Source organism: Choloepus didactylus, chromosome 1 (assembly GCF_015220235.1).
Source record: "Choloepus didactylus isolate mChoDid1 chromosome 1, mChoDid1.pri, whole genome shotgun sequence".
Taxonomy (NCBI): Eukaryota; Metazoa; Chordata; class Mammalia; order Pilosa; family Megalonychidae; genus Choloepus; species Choloepus didactylus.
This window is the reverse complement of record NC_051307.1, coordinates 190,390,138-190,408,895: the sequence shown is the minus strand read 5'-3', so window position 1 is coordinate 190,408,895 and position 18,758 is coordinate 190,390,138. Positions and strand designations below refer to the sequence as shown.

At 55.4% G+C, this 18,758-nt stretch overlaps 1 protein-coding gene across 1 annotated transcript; it reads right to left on the bottom strand.

Moving 5' to 3' along the window:
• Window positions 1-273: 273 nt before the first annotated feature.
• VILL (villin like) lies at window positions 274-18,302 on the bottom strand. The gene is given in 21 exon segments (XM_037847349.1): window positions 274-547; window positions 812-1,099; window positions 1,306-1,320; window positions 1,322-1,378; window positions 1,587-1,769; window positions 3,372-3,516; window positions 4,220-4,365; window positions 4,933-5,106; window positions 5,521-5,679; window positions 5,778-5,915; window positions 7,807-7,907; window positions 8,021-8,159; window positions 8,861-8,959; window positions 9,062-9,140; window positions 9,489-9,688; window positions 9,973-10,083; window positions 11,344-11,452; window positions 12,729-12,934; window positions 13,204-13,278; window positions 13,402-13,468; window positions 18,216-18,302. Coding segments are annotated over 20 exon segments (2,604 nt in total). The 5' UTR covers window position 13,468; window positions 18,216-18,302; the 3' UTR covers window positions 274-433.
• Between the last annotated feature and the right edge of the window lie 456 nt (window positions 18,303-18,758).

Sequence of the window (18,758 nt, the reverse complement as noted above, 5' to 3'; positions counted from 1 at the left end):
CCTGGATGCCAGAAAATCCCCTGCAGAGTGCATGTGTTTGTGTGTGTGTGTTCCAGAGCACTGGACTCCCAATTCCTCACGCCCCACCGTCCCACACAGACTGGTCCCCGGGCAGGAGGGAGTAGCAAGAAACAAACCCGTCTACGGAGGAGAATACAGAGATCTCAGTCCTGGCCTTCTCTGGATGGCACAGACCACCCCAGCCCTGGAGGCTCTGTCCCCCAAAATTGGCCCCACTGAGTGCTCTAGGCTTCAAACCACACACCACACCTGGTGTGTACCACAAGCTTTTATTGAAAAAGGCGGGGGGGTTGACCCAGAAGCCTCTTGGTGGGGGGGTTGTGAGCAGGGTCTCCCCAGGGGTTTGGGTCTGTGTAGATTCTTGCAGTGGTCTTGGCTGTGTCGGTGACACTGGCAGGGGAGGGGCCTGGCTTCAGAAGAAGCCAAGCTGCTTTTTCTCCTGCTGCTGCTTCCACTTGGCCATGCTGTAAAATTTCTCCTTGGATTTCCCAAAGATATCTTGGAAATCAGAGTCTGAGAGATAGAACTGGGGATGGGGGTGGGTGGGGTGGGTGGGATGCAGGGAGAGGGGTGTCATGTGAGCCCAGAATCCTGTCCTACCCAGAGCTGTCATCCCAGAGCTCAAGAGTCTCCCACATCTGCTTATCACCCTCTCACCCTCACCCCTCAGAGCAAACATCTCCCCAGGCTGCCTGCCCTTTGCCTGAAACTGCACCATCTGTGGGTCACACCTTGGTCTTTTAGATGCATTTGTTGGGGCAGTGAGTGGCAGGGGATCTCGGGCACCCACCTCCTTGCGGGCTGGGTCCACGCCCTCTGGCAGGTCCTCTGCAGCCTGGTGCATCAGCTGTTCCCGGGGCAGGCTGCCACTGACCACCAAGCTGGTGCTGCTGTAGTAGCTGCTGGTGCTGGTGCTGGTGCTGCTGCTGGTGCTGGTGCTGGTGCTGCTGCCGCCCACCTTAGGGCCCAGTTCCAGCTCGTTCTCTGAGCTGTCCTGGGAGCCCTTGAGGGCCTGCAAGGCCAAGGGGCCTGTCCTGCCATCGTCCAGCCAGTGGGACAGCTGGAAGTTGTTGACTTCCTGCCCAGAGAGGGGCCTCAGGCTGGGGAAGATGGGGGAATGGGCAGCCCACGGGAGACCACACTGAGCCCACTGGCCCCCTTACCCCCATTGCAACCCCTCCCACCTACAGGCCTGGCCTTTCCCCTGGCCTATTCTGGATTGTGCCCTCAGAGCCCAAGTGCACAGACCACTGTGGGGGGGATCCAGGAGCCCCAAGTAATCACCGCTGTTATCCTGGAGAATGGCAGACACTTCACCCATGCTGCCCTCCACCTCCTCTGAATAGGACTGGCTGTTCTTGGGGGACAAAAATCAGGGCAAGTTTCAGGATGGAGGGAGAGGCGGAAAGGCAGGACTCAGCGTTCATGAATGAAGAGACCCAGGAGGGGGCCTGAGGACAAGGCCGGGTCTCCCCACCACCACCCACACTGGAGGCCCCCAGGCAGGGCAGTGCCTCCTCCCTCTCGTCCCAGGGTTAGGGTGGGGCTGGGGTTTCAGGCCTCACAGTCCACTTGTAGGGGTCCCAGGCCTGGAACCATCCAGTGAAGGTGGGAGGCTCGTGGCCTTGCTTGATCAGCATGATGGGTGTAGCTGGGTTCCTCCCCACCGGGTGGGTCCTCAGGTACTCCCGGCCCCAGGCCAGTGCCTCCTCCTTCCACTCGGCAGCTTCCCCGAGCCACAGGAAGATCTGGGCCACAGAGAGGGTGGGTGGAGGGGCTGCCCAGAGCATCCATCAGATGGTCTCAGAATTGCCCCCTTCCCTGCTGCCCCACCCCCCCCCACATCCCTAGCCAATCAGATACATGCAGCAGGTCACTATACCCACACCACTGTGGGTATTTATTTTGAGCACCTATTGTGTTCTGAAGTGTTTATTGACCATCTACTATATGCCAGGCACTCTTCTAAACATGGGAAATTCAGCAATGAAAAAAAAAAAACCCTAGCCCTGTAGCACTTTCATTTTATTTGGGAAGACAGAAAAGTGAGCCAATAATAAGTAAAATATATACTATATCAGATGGACAAAAGTAAAGCAGGGAAAGAGGCAAAGAGGTGGTGGTAGTAGGGATATTGCAATTTTAAATTAGGGTCAGGGAGAGCCTTACTGAGAAGGTGACATTTGAATAAAGGTCTGAAGGTGAGGGAGCAAATCATGTGTATGTCTGGTGGGAATGTGTTCTAACCCGAGGAAACAAACCAGTGCAAAGGCCCGAGGCAGGAGTGTGCCTGGCACCTTCGGGGAACAGCGAGGAGGCTGCTGAGGCTGGAGCAGAGCAAGCGAGGGGAGTGAGAAGAAATCGGGTAAGGCAGCTAGGGCCAGCCAGGTCACGGAGGGCCTCGTGGCTGTGGGAAGGACTTTGCTGTCACTCTGAGTGGCCTGGGGAGCCCACAAGCCTCATCACCACGGAGTCACAGACAGCCCCACACGCACAACAGCATAGGGACACACAGCTACACAGAAACAGTCATCCACACAGCCAGACAGCAAGTCCCACAGTCCTGCACTGTCATCCACAGTTGCACTACCACAGGTGGTGGCACATAAACTCAACCACACTCAGTTACAGTCACGTGCTCCCAGCCAATTCCACATAGCCTGAAAAACCCTAAAAAAAATATTGCATCATAGTCACATAGAAACAGAATTACCTAGTCACACAAATAGTCACTCAGCCATTCACACCTACAGCGAGCCAGTCACATAGTCGCGCTCTCTCTCTCTCACACACACACACACACACACACATCTCACCGCACTGCCAGACAGGGCCGGTTTCTTGCCCACACAATCGCTGATGCAGTCAGTCTCTCACACACAGTCATTCCCACAGGGGCAGATGCACAGCCACTCAGTATCACCCATGGCCCCACATGTATATGTGTGGTCAGTCACACAGTTGTTCAACTATGGTCACTCACGTGACACTGACACATGTTCAGCCAGAGACACTTGGTCACCTGGAGTCACACACACCATAAGGCACACTGTTCCACACAACTACAGAAACCATCAAAAGTCATGAGTTCCAAACAGACAGTCAGAGGCTCCGGCAGTCTCACATATACACCGTGGACAGACTCGTCCAAGGCCCCACATCCACAGTCACAACTCCACACAACCAGTGTTACACACACAGTTGCTCACACACACAGACTCACTCACAGCCTTACAAACAGAGTCACATGGCCAGATACACACACACAGTCACCTACCTATGCCCAGTTACCTGGACACACAAATACAGATACACCCCAGCCCAGGCCTCGGCCAGGCAGCAGGCCTTACCTCCTCCCAGGTGTCCAACAGCATGATGTCATACTTGTCCAAGTCCTCTTGGCTGAAGAACACCATTTCTGTGAGGACCAGGCAGCCCACCTGGCTGGAGCACTCAAACAGTCGTGGCTGGAAACTGGAGCCCTCCTCGGGGAGCCTGGCCAGTGTGGGCAGCAGGGCCGTGAGGGGAGCAGAATGCTTGTGCCTGGGCCAAGCTGGTCCTCAGCACAGGCAACCCCACCCCAGGTGCTGGGAAGCAACTTCTCCTGGGGATGGGAGGTACAGATCCTCCTCCCAGCTCCACCCAACCCACGGTTGACTCCAGGCGCACCCTGCCTCTCTTTGGGCCTCAAGTATCCCCTTCTGTCAGTAAGGAAAGCAGATTTGGTGACCCATCTAGCCCTAGCCAGCTATGATGCAGCTGCCTGTGAATTTCCCCAGGAATGGACGTGAGGTGGGGACAGCTGGCACACTCCACACACACTGTATACCCACATGTCATCTTACACTGTATATGCACACTCAGGACACAGATGTCCCTTAAGGACTGTGTGAATGGGGAAAGTCAGGTGTCCCCTGGACAAGCCTCTCCCTACCAGTGGGCTGCTCCCGGGCTGGGGCAACACAGGGAACAGGTTCAGCCAACAGAGGGTGTCACTGCCCCTGCGCTCCCTGGCATCTTCCTGATCCAAGTTATCTGAGGCCAGGGGCGAAGGCTCCTGGGAGACCCTGGAGGTGAGCTGAAGTCTGGGGTTCTAGTTCTCAATAGCTCTGTGTGACCCTTAATTAGCCACTCACCCTCTTGATGTCAGTTTCTTCCTCTGTATAAGGGAAACACTCCCTGCTCCCACCCCTGTTACCTCTTGTTGCTGGGGTAGGGAGCCCGGCCCCCCAGGGCCTCCCAGAAGCAGAGAGGCTCCTGGCCCTCCAGCACTGTTTCCTTGTTCTTCCTGGAGATGGCCGTGGTCACCATCCGCGCTGTCTCACGCTGGTCGCCGCTGCAGCCCTGGCAGGCAAAGAACAGGGTAGGCCCTGAAGGGGAAGGGTCTTCTTCTCCAGTTGCACATCCCCCACTCATTGTGGCCTTGGGGTGCTAGGCCTGAGTAACGCGGCCTACACTGATGGAGGGGCACACATGAGCAAGGGATCTATCTTCCTTCCCCTTCCAGGCCTCAGTCTCCCTATCTGAGCCATGGGAGAGTAGAGGACCTACAGCAAGGGATGGGGGACCCCCAGGCTTGAGGCTCATTCATGGTTCTGGCTGCTGCTCAGAGAAAACACTCTGGCAGGCTGGATTAGGCCTCCACCTTCCCTCCAGAGACGTGGGAAGGGACGTGCCCCCTGCTCAAGGCAAGCAGGAGGGGAAGGGGGAGAGACAGCTTGGGCCTGGCTCTGACCCATGGCCTCCCAGGCTCACCTGTCACTCTATAACATCCTCCAGGGTCCAGAGGGGACATGGTGTTGACCTCTGTCCCCACGTCTCCCTCCCCCATGCATCTCCCATGGAGTGCACCCCTCCTGGCCTGGCACCTCTTTCCCCAGGTGTGAGCCGAGTGGTGAGGGCCGGGAGTACCTTTCCAAACCAGAGGTAGCAGTTGCTGCCTGTGATCAGCAAGAAGACGTCACTGGAGTTGAGGGACGGGGCGCGAGCTGGCACCTCTGTGGTCCTGGTGTTGTGGCTGTCGGTGCCTTGCACATGGAAGAGCCTTGTGGCTGGCTGCCCCTCCCCATCAGGCCCAGGGCCCCCCTACAAGAGAGCTGGGCCTCAGGCTCTCAGGTGTGGGACTCACTACCTCAGGGATCCAGGGACCCCTGCTTTAAGCCACCCCTGTCTTCTGGACCCTCTGCGTGTGGAGTCCAGGATAGGGAATAAGCCCCTTTCTAAATGAGAGGCCAGGGCATGGTCTCCCGGCCTTGCATGTGGAAAATGGGAATGTGACCCCAGGCCTGGCTTCCCTTGGATCCAACTGCCTCACCTGGGCTCCCGCTTTGTGCCCAGCTCTGGGGGCTGAGGGAGGAAACTCAGGCAGGGGGTCACCCCTGGAGAGCCTGGGCTTCAGCCAAGCCCCCCAGAAACCAGAGGGAGATACGCTGGGCCCCAGGCCTGAAGGGAAGGTACTTAGCGTGTATGTGAGGGCCCCAGCGGGAAGGTGGGCCCTACCTGGAAGACCACCAGCTGGCCCTGGAAGATGGTGAGGAAGTGGGGGGGTTCGTTGCCCATGTGCACATGTGCCTGCACCAGGGCTCCGTGGTACATGAGGTCCAGCTCCTTGGCGTGGCTGTTCAGGGCCTTGATCTTGTCTGGAGTGGCCTGGTGGCCCTGTAGGCAGGGGTGGTGAGGGCCCGGCCCCACTGTCCACTATCAGCCTCTCAGCTCTCGGGCTTTAGGTGCCTGCCACCCCCCTCAGGCTGGCGCACCTGCCACAAGTATAGGAGGTACTGGACATGACCGAGCTTCTGGTACGTGTACAGGACAAGGTAGCAGTTGCCTGAGCACAACTGTGTGTGATGCTTGGGGTCCACAGGCTGCCTGCTTAAGTCCTGGATGCACCACACCTGGAGGGGGGAAGGAGACCCATGGGCGCAGGCAGAGCCTCTACCCAGACCAGCCTGCCCACCCTGTGCCCAAGGAGAGCCCTCCTTGGCTCTCCAAGGTATTCCGTATCTGTGCAGGTGAGGGGTCGCTCCCAGCTCTACACCTACCCTGTGCTTTGTGTTGGGCTGGTGCAAGGATCTGCAGATGACCCTCCTCCCCACAGGCCCCTGGGACCCATCGAACTTGCACCCACCTGCTCTCAGGCAGGCTCTGAGTTTGCATGTGATGCATGGGATAAACAAGTGGTGAGGGCTCCAGAGGCTGCTGAGGTGGCCAGGTCCCTGCTACGTGCCACACCCAGCCCTGACCCCACCAGCCACAGCCCTGGTTAGGGGCAGACAGACCCGGGAAGCTTCCTGCCTGGCAGTTAGGTGGGAAGCAAGGCTTCAGAGGCTCTCAGAAAAAAAAAAAAAAAAATCCCTTTTTCAAGCATCACTGAAAAAAAAAAAAACAAAGCCTATTCAAAGACTGAAAGGAAAATGCTTCTTCACACTGGTCAGTATGATTTCTTGTTCCTGTAGGCAGCAGAGTTTGGACTCTAGAGCCAGGCTGACCCAGGTCAAATCCCAGCTCTGCCCTGTGTTGGCAGAGAGACCTTTCTTGGCTGTGCTATGGGGGTAACACCACCCACCTCGCTGCACCTCGACATGGCAGGAAACGATGACTGGACATCCCTTGCTCACCCAGAGTCTGGTCTCCCGGCCAGAGCATCCAGAATCCTGCCTTTTGCAGGAGGGGCTGGCCCTGACCACACACCACTTATGGGTGGCACTTACTTGCAGCCAGGCCTCCTGGTTTGGGTCCTCCCTCTGCCTGCCTGTCCATCGCCTGCTGGGAGGTGTCCCCTCTTTGCCTTTGTGCTTGGAGCCTGGGATTGCACAGCCTGTTCTCTCTTGCTCACCTCTCCGCCTTCCTGCTCCCCCTTTCTATCCGTCTTTCTGTCCCTCTCTGTCTCTCCCTATGTACCCCATCTTTCTGACCCCCGTTTCCCCCCTTTATCTCCCTCTCTCTCCCCGCTCTCCCTCACCCCATCTCCTCCTCTCTCTGTGTCTCCCCTCCCATCGCCTCTGTCCACCCATGTTAGAGCAAATGCAGGAGGAAACCTTGGAGAAACGGTATTTTCCCTACCTTGACCTACCTCGAGAACTGGGACCCCTCACGTAGGCCCAGCACTCCTGTCCCTGTACTTTCACTGCATTCCTACACCAGCTTTGGAGCCAGACGGGACCACAGCTTCTGCTCCCATTTACAGAGAAGGAAACTAAGGCCTAAAGGAATCAAAGGCCCAGTCCAGGGGTCACCCAACAAGCCAGGACACAACCCTGCCCTGTACAGAGTCTGGAGGTGGCTCCTAAGCCCTGGGTCTCCCAGATCACTGAGTGAGTGGCTGACAGCGTGTGGCTGTGTGTCTGCCTTGGTGTGGATTGATGCTTGTGTGTAACTGACTGCAGGTAATGTAGAGTTTGTACAATTACATGCTGGCACTTGTGTATGTGGCTGTGATTGTGTGTGACTGGGCGTTGCGATTATGTGCCATCACAAGGTGTGAGTATGTGTGACTAGGTGACCGTGCATATGTCTGTGTCATTCATAGATCATAGATTAACAGGGCATCAAGTGTCTGAGCGTAACTGTGTGTGTTGTGTGCCTGGGAGTGTTACGTGAGCGAGTGGCCATGGTGTGACTGTAGGAGTGGGCAGTCAGGAGGGTGTGTGTACATGTGCACGTGTCCCTGACTGTGTGCGGATGTGCACCTGGGCGTACTCGGGTCACCTTAGGTAGCAGCCATGACCTTCACCTGTAGGCAAAGGTGTGTGACCACCCTCCCCCGGCTGAGCCAGCACCCCTCACCTCCACCTTCCCGCAGCCGTCGTCCACCATCCTGAGCTGGGCCGCTAGCTCAGGCTGGTTGTGCAGCTTGGCCACATTCAACTTCACCTGCATCAGTTTACCTGCGGACGGGGCAGAGGGCTTCAGTGGCGCCCGCAGTCCCTTTCCCCGCCCCCGCCTGTCCCGCCCTCAGGGATTCTGGGCCCCGCCCCGGCCCCGCCCCCGCGCCGCTCACCCTTCCCGCGGGATTTCCTATTCTTGTCCTGCCCCTGAGTCCACGTCCGGAAGAGCTGCTTGAAGGCGACCGGCTCGGCGCCGTCGTTCACCACCTCCACGCTGGTGTCGATCGGGTAGCCCTTGGCCTGCATGAAGCTCTGGGACAGGGGCTCTATCAGATTTGAGGCGCGACGGCCGCTCCGCTCCACCCCTGGGGACCTCCCACTCCGGCTGCAGGGCCTCGGGGCCCTGAGCTGCTGTAATTACGGAGCTCACGTCCCACTTAAGGAGCTGGCTCCTCACTGCCACTTCTCCAAGGGCCCAGAGGGTGGGCAGGGTCCACTTAATCTGGGCTTGGGGAAGGGCCGGCCCTCACTCTCCCTCAGACTTCACTCAGACAGAGCCCTGTGGCCCCACTCGGAAAGGAGAGGGCATCCAGTGCAGTACCCTCAGGCCTTAAGCCACCCCCACCCCCCCATTACCCCAGAGAGGGACCCTTTCCTCCCCTTCAGACCCCTGGGCAGAGCTGTGTCTCCTCTCTCAGACAGGGCCCTGCTGTCTTCCCCCTTAGGCCCCAGGGCAGGGTCATGTCCTCCATCAGACAGGGCTCCCAGGGCAGAACTACCTCTCCCCACTTCAGACTCCAGAATAGGGGTGTCTCCCAGCTCAGGGGCTACGGTAGGGCCGTTTCCTCCCTCAGACCTCTAGGCAGGCTGCCCCCTACCCGATTCCAGGGCAGGATGGTCACACACCTTAGCCTTCAGGGCAGAGCTGCCCCCCCTCAAAACCCAGAGCAGAGCTGCTCCCCCTTTGGACCCCAGGGCAGTGTCATGTCCCTCTTGGGGGTCCAGGGCCTCACCATAGCCCAGCTGAAGGCAGCCTTTTTCTCCTGGAGGCTGGACATGCGTCCCTGCCACACATAGATCTTGAAGCCACCCTGGTCCAGGATGTGGCAGAACTGGGAGCAAGAGTGGGGCTGGTCAATAGGTGCTCCAGATTGGGCTGGGGTTGTGGCATGGGGTGGTTTGGGTGGGGGTAGCTGGGGCCAGGCCTGCCTCACCTCTTTCTGCAGGAGGTCCTGGGTCAGTGGGGGTGTCGCCAACTCCTGGACCACCAGGTCCTTGCCCTTCTCGTAGATACTGGAGAATAGGCAGCCAGGTGTGGGCAGTTCTGCCCCTCCCTGGTCTGACTCCACCCCGGCCCCCTCTACCCCTCCAGAAGCAGAGGGTCTGGGGTTGGGGCCCTGAACTGCAGTCCTGACTTCACTGCTGCCTTGCTGTGGCTCCCTGGCTCTCTCTGGGCCTCAGTTTCCCTGTCTGTACATGGGTCTCTCAGCCAGGCAACAATGAGATAATACAGGTTGGGCCCAAGATCCCATGTGAATTGCCCCCAGAAACCCACGGGCGTTTTCTGGAGGGCTTTCTTGAGATTCTGTGTATTGCAGTAACAACTGCCCCACCCACCCCCGCCACCCCAGGTCTGCTCACTGGTAGAGGCGAACATTGGCCTTCTGCAGCTGGGTAATACACGGGTAGGGCACAGCAGCCTGCAGGTTGCCCACTCTGATGCCCAAAATGGCATCCATGATCTGCATGAGGTCAGTGGCCTGGACCTCCTTGTCCACCACACCAACCTGTGCACGACCACCACGCTCCCTGTCCCAGAGGCTGCAGGTCAGGGCCAGCCCCTGCGGGAGGAGACCTGGCAGTCAGGGCTTCGGCTGAGGGCCCCCCTGACCCCTCAGACGGTATAGCCCCAATCCTCCCAGTTACTGCTTAGCCTCCAGACACTGGGCTGGTGGTGTCCAGAGGCACCACTGTTGTGGGGTCACTCTCAGCTGGCACCTAATAGGTGCTTCTCAGATTGTGGAGTTGAGCCAAGCCCAACCTCCAGGGTGGCTGGATTATGGGAACCTGGAAGACCACCCCATCCCAGAAACCTGCACCCCTAATTCCCGGGGCAGACACTGACCCGTGCCTTCTCAGAAATGCTGGCCTTGGGCCCATTCCACTGGATCATCACCTTGCCTAGGTCCAGCAGGAAGATGTCGCTCTTATTAAAGCTTTTCCAGGAGAGTTCCACCTACCAGAGCCAGGGGGGAGGGGACCAGGGAGGAAGATGGGTTGTTACACCACCAGCACCCAGTCCAAGGGGGAGCTGGGCTGTATCACTGTGTGTGCACGGAGCTCTGTGGGTTTATGCATGACTGTGCCAGCACCTGTCATGGTGTGCAGCAATGCATCTTTGTCAGTGTTTATAGGTGAGACCATGTGCGTCTCTACACATATGTGACTGTATGTAGGTCATGATGCATTTCCCACAGGTTGCAATACTGAGTGTGACTTTTTACTCTCTGCATGGTACATGTACATGGGTATAAAAGTGGTTTTTAAATCTTTTTATCCATGTGCAAGTAGATGTGTGTGTACATATACATGGGTACATATGTGGGGGCATATGAAATGTGAACAAGTGTGTGCACTCATGGGTGACAGTGTATATGTGCCTATGGAGGAGACACTGTGTACCCATGGAGAGGAATTGTTATCATCCAAACAGAGACACTTTGGAGAGTCAAAGGGGGCACTCTAAAGAATTATGCCAGGACAACAGGCAAAACTTGGGCTGCATGGCATCCCTGCACGGCCAAGGATGCAGGGTCACTGGATCTGTGGGAGACAGCATGGGAGAGCATTTGTGTCACAGGCTGTCATATAACCATTCAGACTGTACTGGGCAGAATGCAAGGGTCATCCTTCACATTGTAGCATCACACACTTGGAAGTTCATTACACCAAATTCCTGCCAGATGGCAGCAAAATGCCTTGTTCTAAGAAAGTTAGTATTTCATGATAATTTCCTGACAAAGGAAAGTAAGGGGCACTTTGTTCTATTTTGCACAAAGGCACTATACGGACCAGAGTGGCCCTGCTTTGATGTGTAGCAGCAGGAGATGACATGTGTGCCCATGAGTGGCAATGACAATTGTGTGACAATGTGCACCTCCCACCCCATATCCTGCTGCCCCCCCACTGTGCTGCTTCCAGAGACCATCCAGGTGTGTCACAAGTCTGCCTCACCTCTCCAGCTTATTAATAAGACCCATGAGGCAGGTGGGAAAACCAGAGGGGGTCAGGTGAGCAGTGGCAGCGGTGGGACCAGAAGCCTGGCTCTGCTTTCTCGCTCCTCATCTCCAGATGGGCAGTCTAGGAATGCTGACATCCATTACCCGGTGGCAGGCCTCTTTGCCCCCGCTAGCTCCACACTTCCCTATACTCTCAGGACTCAGCCCAGGCTGAGGCCAGAGGTCTGGGGCCAGGTGGCATCCCTGGTGGTCCTCACCTCGGTGGCAGACACATGCTTCCTTGCTTTGATGTGTAGCAGTCGCTGGATGCTGTACATGTTGGTCTCCACATGCTTGAGGTCAGAGGCTAGGCCTCCCTTCCTGTAGCTAAAGAGGGAATGGAATCCTATGTAAGAACACATGCTGCCATGTGCAGGAAACGAGTGCAGATGTGATGTGGGCACGTGCGTGTTCGCATGTGGGGGATAAGCATGTGCCAGCTTATTCCACGGGTGTGAGTAGGTTGAACACATGTATGTACTCGTTCATGGATACACATGTGGGGGTCTTAGAGTGCATTTGCTTACACATGGGTGTAGATGTGGACACATGCATGTACATGTACATATGCATACATGTAGGGCATAGTGTATATCTGTTTATCTATGTGAGCATAGATGCCAGTGCAAGGAATGCAGACAGCAGAATATGTGTGTGGGTAGACATGTTTATTCACATCTGTAGGGAGGTGTGTCCATCTGTAAGTCCACACACATAAGGAGTGGCATGTGTTTCTGCAGGTGCATGTATATGTGTGTGCATGTGTTAATGTATACACTACATGCATGTGTTAGGTTCAACTGTATGAAATTGAAATGGTTGTCAATTTCCCAGGGTTCAACCCAAACCCATTGCAATTATTAACTTAAAAATCATTTGAAGAAATTTACAGCAAAAGACATATTTCTCCCAGGTAGTAACATAAAACCAAACTCAAAACCATATTAGCATCCACTCCTAGGTATATATCCAAAAGAAATGCAAATGTGCCTACACAAAAGCTTGTACATGAATGTTTGTAGCAGTGTTTTCGTAATAGCCCCGAAGAGGAAACAACCAGATATCCGTTAACTGATGAATGGATAAAATGTGTTATTATCCATAAAAAGGAATGAAATTCTGATACATGCTACAACATAGATGAACCTTGAAAACCTTATGCTAAGTGAAAGAAGCCAGTCACAAAAGACCATGTCAGATAATTCCATTTATATGAAATGCCAGAATAAGTAAATCTAAAGACAGAAAGTAGATTAGTGGTTGCCTAGAGCATGGAGAAGATGGTGTTGGATGGAAATAGGGAGTAAATGCAAACGGGTATGAGGTCTTTTGGGGGTGATGAAATATTCTAAAATTGACTGTAGTGATGGCTGCACAACTCTGTGAATATGCTAAAAACCACTGAACTGCACACTTTAAATGGGTAAATTGTATAGTATGTGAATTGTAGCTCAATAAAACTGTTACCAACAAAAATCCTCCACACATTAGTGGGTGGTGGAGATAGTCACCCCAAGGCCACCCCAGCCCAACCACCCACTCCACCGCACCGCCCTCTCCCCACATCACCCTCTCCCCAGCTCTCCCCCTGCCCCTGGCTCACATGATTCCCTGGCGGAAGTAGCTGAGGAAACAGTCGGACTCGCGGCCCTGTGCCTCGCGGTGCTGCACAGTCCAGCTGCCCAGCCCCTCTTCCAGGTGCTGCACAAAGGCTCCCGCGGCAACCTCTGCCTCTGTGCTGGCTGCTTTTCCGACCCAATAGTGGAGGTCGCTGGACACCCCCTGTGTGGCCTTCGGGTTCTGGGGGACCTAGGGCCGTGGTGTGTGTGTCTGCAGGGGAGGGTACTGAGGACGGAGGGGTGGGATGGGAACCCAGGGTGGGCCAAGGCATGGGTGGAGAGGAGGGCCAGGGATGTACGAGGGCCAGGGGAAGGCACTGGACAGGGGCTTCCATGGACCCAGGAGACTGTGAAGCACGAGGAAGTGAAGAGGCCTCAAAGGATGGACCTTATGTCTGTGCTGTCAGATTCCCCAGCCCTGGGCCAAGTCACCTCAGACAGACTCTCCAAGTGACTCACGTGGAGGATGACGTAGCAGTGTGCCTCAAAGAAGTTCCCGTAAGCCCTCTCGGGTACCGGCACCATCTTCAGGTCCTGGGAGAGGAGGGTACACAGCGACAACTCAGGAGACTCCTCCCCCACAAGGCCCCTACTCCAGTCTCAGAGACCTCCTCACTCTCTTTGCTGCTGGCTCTGCTGAATGGTCATGACTCTCACCTCAGTGATCCATATGTGGAGGTCCCTGTGGCACCTGATGGCTGGGAAGCTTTTGTTGATGTCCATCCTAGGCCAGGTGGGAGTGAGGGAGGAAACAAGGAACAAGAGCCAGATTTCTCAGGCTGGAGGCCAGCCTGTGCTCTCGGCTCCAAGCAAGAACTCTGCCCACCTACAGCTCTCCAAAGCACCTTCATCATAGAGTGTGACTTTCGTTAAGTGGGCTCTGCAAACAGGCTTAGGTTCTGCAAACAGACAAATGTCATCAAACCAGAGCAGACGCTGCAGACTGGCATACAGAGGCTTTATAAACAGGGACCTAGTTTGTCTGGAATTGTGTTCTTGAAATAGGGCTGAGCTTTGTGAAAAGAGATGGGTTTCAAACAAAAGGGGGCAACCACTGCAAAAAGCCGGGGGGTAGAACTAAGCTTTGTAGACACACATGGTACTTGCAGTCAGGGATAGTCTCCGTAGATAGTGATAGGTTATGCATATTGAGCTAGTCTCCAGAGCCAAACGACCTCTCTGCAGTCAGACAAAGGCTCTGCTAATAAGACGATACTACAGGGTGGGATGGACTCTGCAAACAGTGACAGGTTCTGCAAAGCGGGACAGGCTTTTGAAATATAATTGAATCCTGTAGGCAAAGACGGGCTCTGCACACAAGGACAGCGCTGCAAATAGATGTGCTCTTCCAGACAGAGTTAGGAATAGGTTTTGCATACAGGCACAGGACCTGCAGAGAGTGACAGGCTATGTGGATAGAACAAGGCTCTGCACACAGCGGAAGGCTCTGCAAACAAATATAGGCTCTGCAAATAGGGACAGCTTCTCCAGACAGAGAAAGGGGAAGTGGGAATGGAGAAAGCCTATATGGAAAAGGTTGAACTCTAAAGACTAGGATAGGCCCTACGAACAGGGAAAGATTCAAGACAGGGCAGGTTCTGCAGACAGGTAAAAGCTTTACGAATGAGGACAAACTGCAAAAAGAATGGACTATACAGATGCACATTAGTGCTCCAACAGGCTTAGGTTCTCTGGACAGAGATGAGGTCTGTGGACAAGGACGGTCTGTGCAAATGGACACATATTTTTCCCACGGAAATTCAGGCAGACTGGGCAAGCAAGCAAAGGTTCTGAACACTGACAAAGTCTCCACAAGCAGTCATGGGTTCTGGGGAGCTTTGCAGACTGGAAAAGGCTCTGCGAATGTGGATGGGAGACAAACTCTAAAGACAGGGACTCTTTGCATGATGGGTAGACTCTGCAAATATGGACTGGTGCATGGATAGGCAGGGATCTGCAAAAGGGACAGCATGTTCATTCAGAGAAATACTTCCCAGATAGAGGCAGTCTCCTGAAACAGGCAAAAGCTCTTTAGATATTATCAGGCTTTGCATACAGGGAGAGCCTCTGCAAACTGACTCAAATCCTGCAAACAGGGAGATGGGAAAAGGCTGTGCAAATCTCTGCAAAGAGATTCAGGCTCTCATAAAAGACAGGCTATGCAGACAGAGGCTTTGCAGATAGGAGAGGTTTTATAAGTCTGCATGGGCCCTGAAGACAGACAGGCTCTGTTAACAGTGACAGCTTCTCCAGCGAGGGACGGGATCCACTGAAATGAGCTATCAGGACAAACAGCTTTGTGTACAAGCACAGATGCCCCAGATACCAGCAAGATCTAGAAATAGGGCTAGATTCTGTAGACAGCCCCAGCTTCTGCAAACAGAGCTAGGCTTTATAGAAAAGGATGAGTTCTGGATGCAGTAAATGTTCTGTTAATAGGGACAGGCTCTGCTACCAGGTGCACATGGAAATAGAATAGAGTGTGCAGAAATGCATAGGCTCTGCAAATGAAGATGTGCTCTGCAGAAAGACACAGATGCTGTCAGACAGACACAGATACCTCCTGACAGTGATAAACTCTTCATAGGAATAGATCCTGCAAGCAGTTTCTACCCAGGAAGATCATATAGGTGTTCAAAGACATCCAGAGTCTGAAAAAAAGACAGACTCTGAAAGACACAGGCTCAGGACAGACACAGGCTCTGCAGACTAGGCAAAGGTTCTGCAAACAGGGACAGGTTCTGTAAACCCACAGACTCGGCACACAAGGACTGTCTCTGAAAATGGTGACAGCCTTTGAAGCACGGGACAGACTCAGCTGACCCAAGCAGAGGGGGCAAATCAGGCATAGGTACTCCAGACAAATTCCTGAAACAGGGGTGAACTCTGTAAACACACACAGACTCTGCAAACAGTCACAAGCTCTGCAAACAGGACGTAGCTCATCTGAGGTTGTGCAGAACAGGGAGAGAGAGGTATCTGGGAATGAAGGGGGCTCTGTTTTGTTACATCTGGGCAGGTCAGAGTCTGCTCTTTTCTTCACTCCTAACCACTTGAGGTGGCCTGCACTATTCCCTGCAATCTCTGAGTGGGTTTGGTCATTACTTCATCCACGGAAGTTCTTTGTACATCAAACCTAAATCCTGCCAGGTGAACCATTCTGTTCTTGTTTCTTTGCTCAGTGGACCCATAAGTCACTTCTTTCTGAATTTCTTACCCTTGGTGGCTCTGACAATGGTGTTAACTCCCTCCCTGCCCTGGACATGCTGAGAGGAGAGATACAGTTACCAGCTCAGAGACACAGCACAGAGTGGCCTGCATTCCTTACGCCTTTGTCCAGGGCCCCTGAAGGCCGGACCCAAGCCCTGGTGTGCCCACAGCACACCGTGGAAGCAGCCAACCCTCTCAAAGAGAGCCAAGGTTGCCATGGATGTGTGGGAGAGTGTGTGTGGGTGTGGGGGGCGAGGGGCTGCCCCCAGCTGAGTCATGACAGCCCAGGAGGCTGTGGGGTGGGGCGGAGGAGAGGCAGGGCTGCCTGGGAGTTAAGCTGCTTCACCACAGCTTGCAGCCCCTCCTAACGCCCAACGGAAACCATGTATGTTGTTGGTTTTGGGTTTCCTCACTGGAACAGAAGATTCCTGAGAGCAGGGTTTTGGCCTTTTGTTTACTGCCTGGCACCCAGTAGATACTGAATAAAGATGAACAGGGAAGGCAGTGGGTGTGTGTGTGTGTGTATGTGTGTGCATGTTCATGTGTGTTCTAATTGCACCTAGAACTCCTGTTGCAGTTGACAGCCTGTTGGTATGACTGTGGCATGAATGACAGACACTGTGACCGTGTAGTGGTGACACTAAGTGTCAGACACTGTGACTGTGATGGTGACACCAAATAAGCAGATACCGTGAAGTGACAAGGAGTCACAGGCAGACCCTGCAGTGTGACAGTGACACCAACGGATAGACACAGTGATCTGTGACAGTAATGTGAGTGACAAGCAGATGCAGTGTCCAGTAATGGTGTCCTCAAGCAGCTGGAAACATGTGATGACACCAAGTGACAGGGGTGATGACAAGTGAAGGCCGTACTGAACCCAGACACCATGATCAGGCGATGGGATACCGAGTGACAGGCAGAAACAGTGACTGGTGATGGCAACTGGGACAGGGCAGTTACAGGGACCGTGGGGCAGGCAGTGACCAGAGGTATGGACAGGAACTATGAGAGGTAGATCACATAACAGCAAAACAGTGACAGAGAACAGGGGTAACCAGGGCCCCGTGTGGGACAGGAAAGTCAAGGAAGCGGCAGCCAGACTTGGCTGGTTTCACTGGGAGGGGACGGGGTTCCCCGATATCCAGCCCCAGCAGTGGGGGGCAGCTCAGGCCACACTGGGCACCCAGGGCCTGAGGACCCCACCCCCATGCATGTGGACAGTCTCCCAACTGCATCCCAGGGGAGCTGGGGGAGAAGGAATGATCAAAGGGTGGGCACCCCTCCCCTAGTGCTCCCTGCTTTCCCCATTGCTCCCGTTCTCCCCAGGAGCCCCCTCCTTTCCCAGAGTGTCCCCTCTAACCCCTCACCTCCTTCCTCTCCCCATATGGGGAACTCCCTTCCACCATCCCTCCTCTGCCCTAGGGGGCCCTTTCCCTCCCGGAAACCCAACTCCTTCTCTGTTGCCCCTTCTCTCCCCTGGCACCCATGCCTTTCCCCAGGCACCTCCCATCCCTTTTCTTCTCCAGACTCTCTCTTCTCTCTTCCTATGTCCCTTCCTGTCCTAAGTACCCTTTCGCCCTATAACTCCCCATCACCTTCCTCTCCTGGAAGCCCCCGTCTCTTCTCTGTGGACCCGCTCCCTCCACCTGGGGGCCCTCTTTCCCTTCCTCCTTGGTGCTCCCTTCTCTCCCCGGGCACCCCCACCTTTCCCGGGGTGCCTTTCTCGCCCTCTGGGTATCACTTTTTCTCCTCCAGATGCCTCCTTCTCTCCCCAGCACCACAAGTTCTTTCTCTGGGTGCCCCTTCTCTCCTTCAGTGCCCTGTCCTTTCCCCCAGTTCCCCTCCCTCCCCATGGAGAGCCCTTCCTCCCTCCTTAAGAATGTGCCGAGGGGTGGACACTGAGGGTACTTTGCCCAACTTCCAGGAAGCGGGGAGGGACGCTGCCTGCTGGAGTGTGTGTGTGGGGGGGACGGGGGCAGGGCCTCCAGATGCAGGAGTCCCGGGGCCTGGGATCCTCACCCACATCCACAATTGACCACTATCTTTCCTTTGGGCCACTCCAGCCACAGCCCTTCTGCCCCCACGGTGCCCTCACTTGTTGGGCTGCTCACTGCACCCCCGCCTGCCCCCTCCAGTTTTGCCGGCCCCTGAACCTGTGAGCCCATGCCCTGTGCCGACCCTGGACTCCCCGCCCACCCGCTTCCCAGAGCCCCCTTTCGGCCCAGTTGTGCCCCGCGCCCCCTCCCTGCCAGGCCTACCTGCTGGAAACTGCTCCGCGCCTTCGCCCTGCCTGCGGGCAGCGCCGAGCTGGGCACAGGGCCAGGCCCTGCCCACTGCCCTCCCCCTTCCCCTGCTCTGTAACTCAATCCAGCTCCCGCCCTGTGGGTCACACCCACCGCTCTGAGGGCCGGGCGTTCACACTCAGTCCATCCATTAGTCAGTCGACAAATATTGGCAGAGCTGTCTGCGAGCCAGCCCCTCCCCAGGGCCTTGGCTGAGTGTGCCGGAACTCACTCTGCCAGGACCAGTGGCCAAAGAGAGCAGGGGATGGAGGACTGGGCTGGGCTAAGATGTGGGGGGTGGACGACACTATGATTTTCCTTTTTCCCTCAACATGGAGCTTGTTGCCCGGCATGGCCCTCCCCAGGGAGCCCTGATACTCATTGTGGGAGAGGGGGGTGGGGGCCGGGGAGGTGCTGGGGATAAAGCCTCCCAGGGACGCCCGAGACCTGAACAAGGAGACCACCCCTCACCTTAGGCCCCGGCCTCTGTCCCAGCCAAGGCCCTGCCAGCATGGGCAG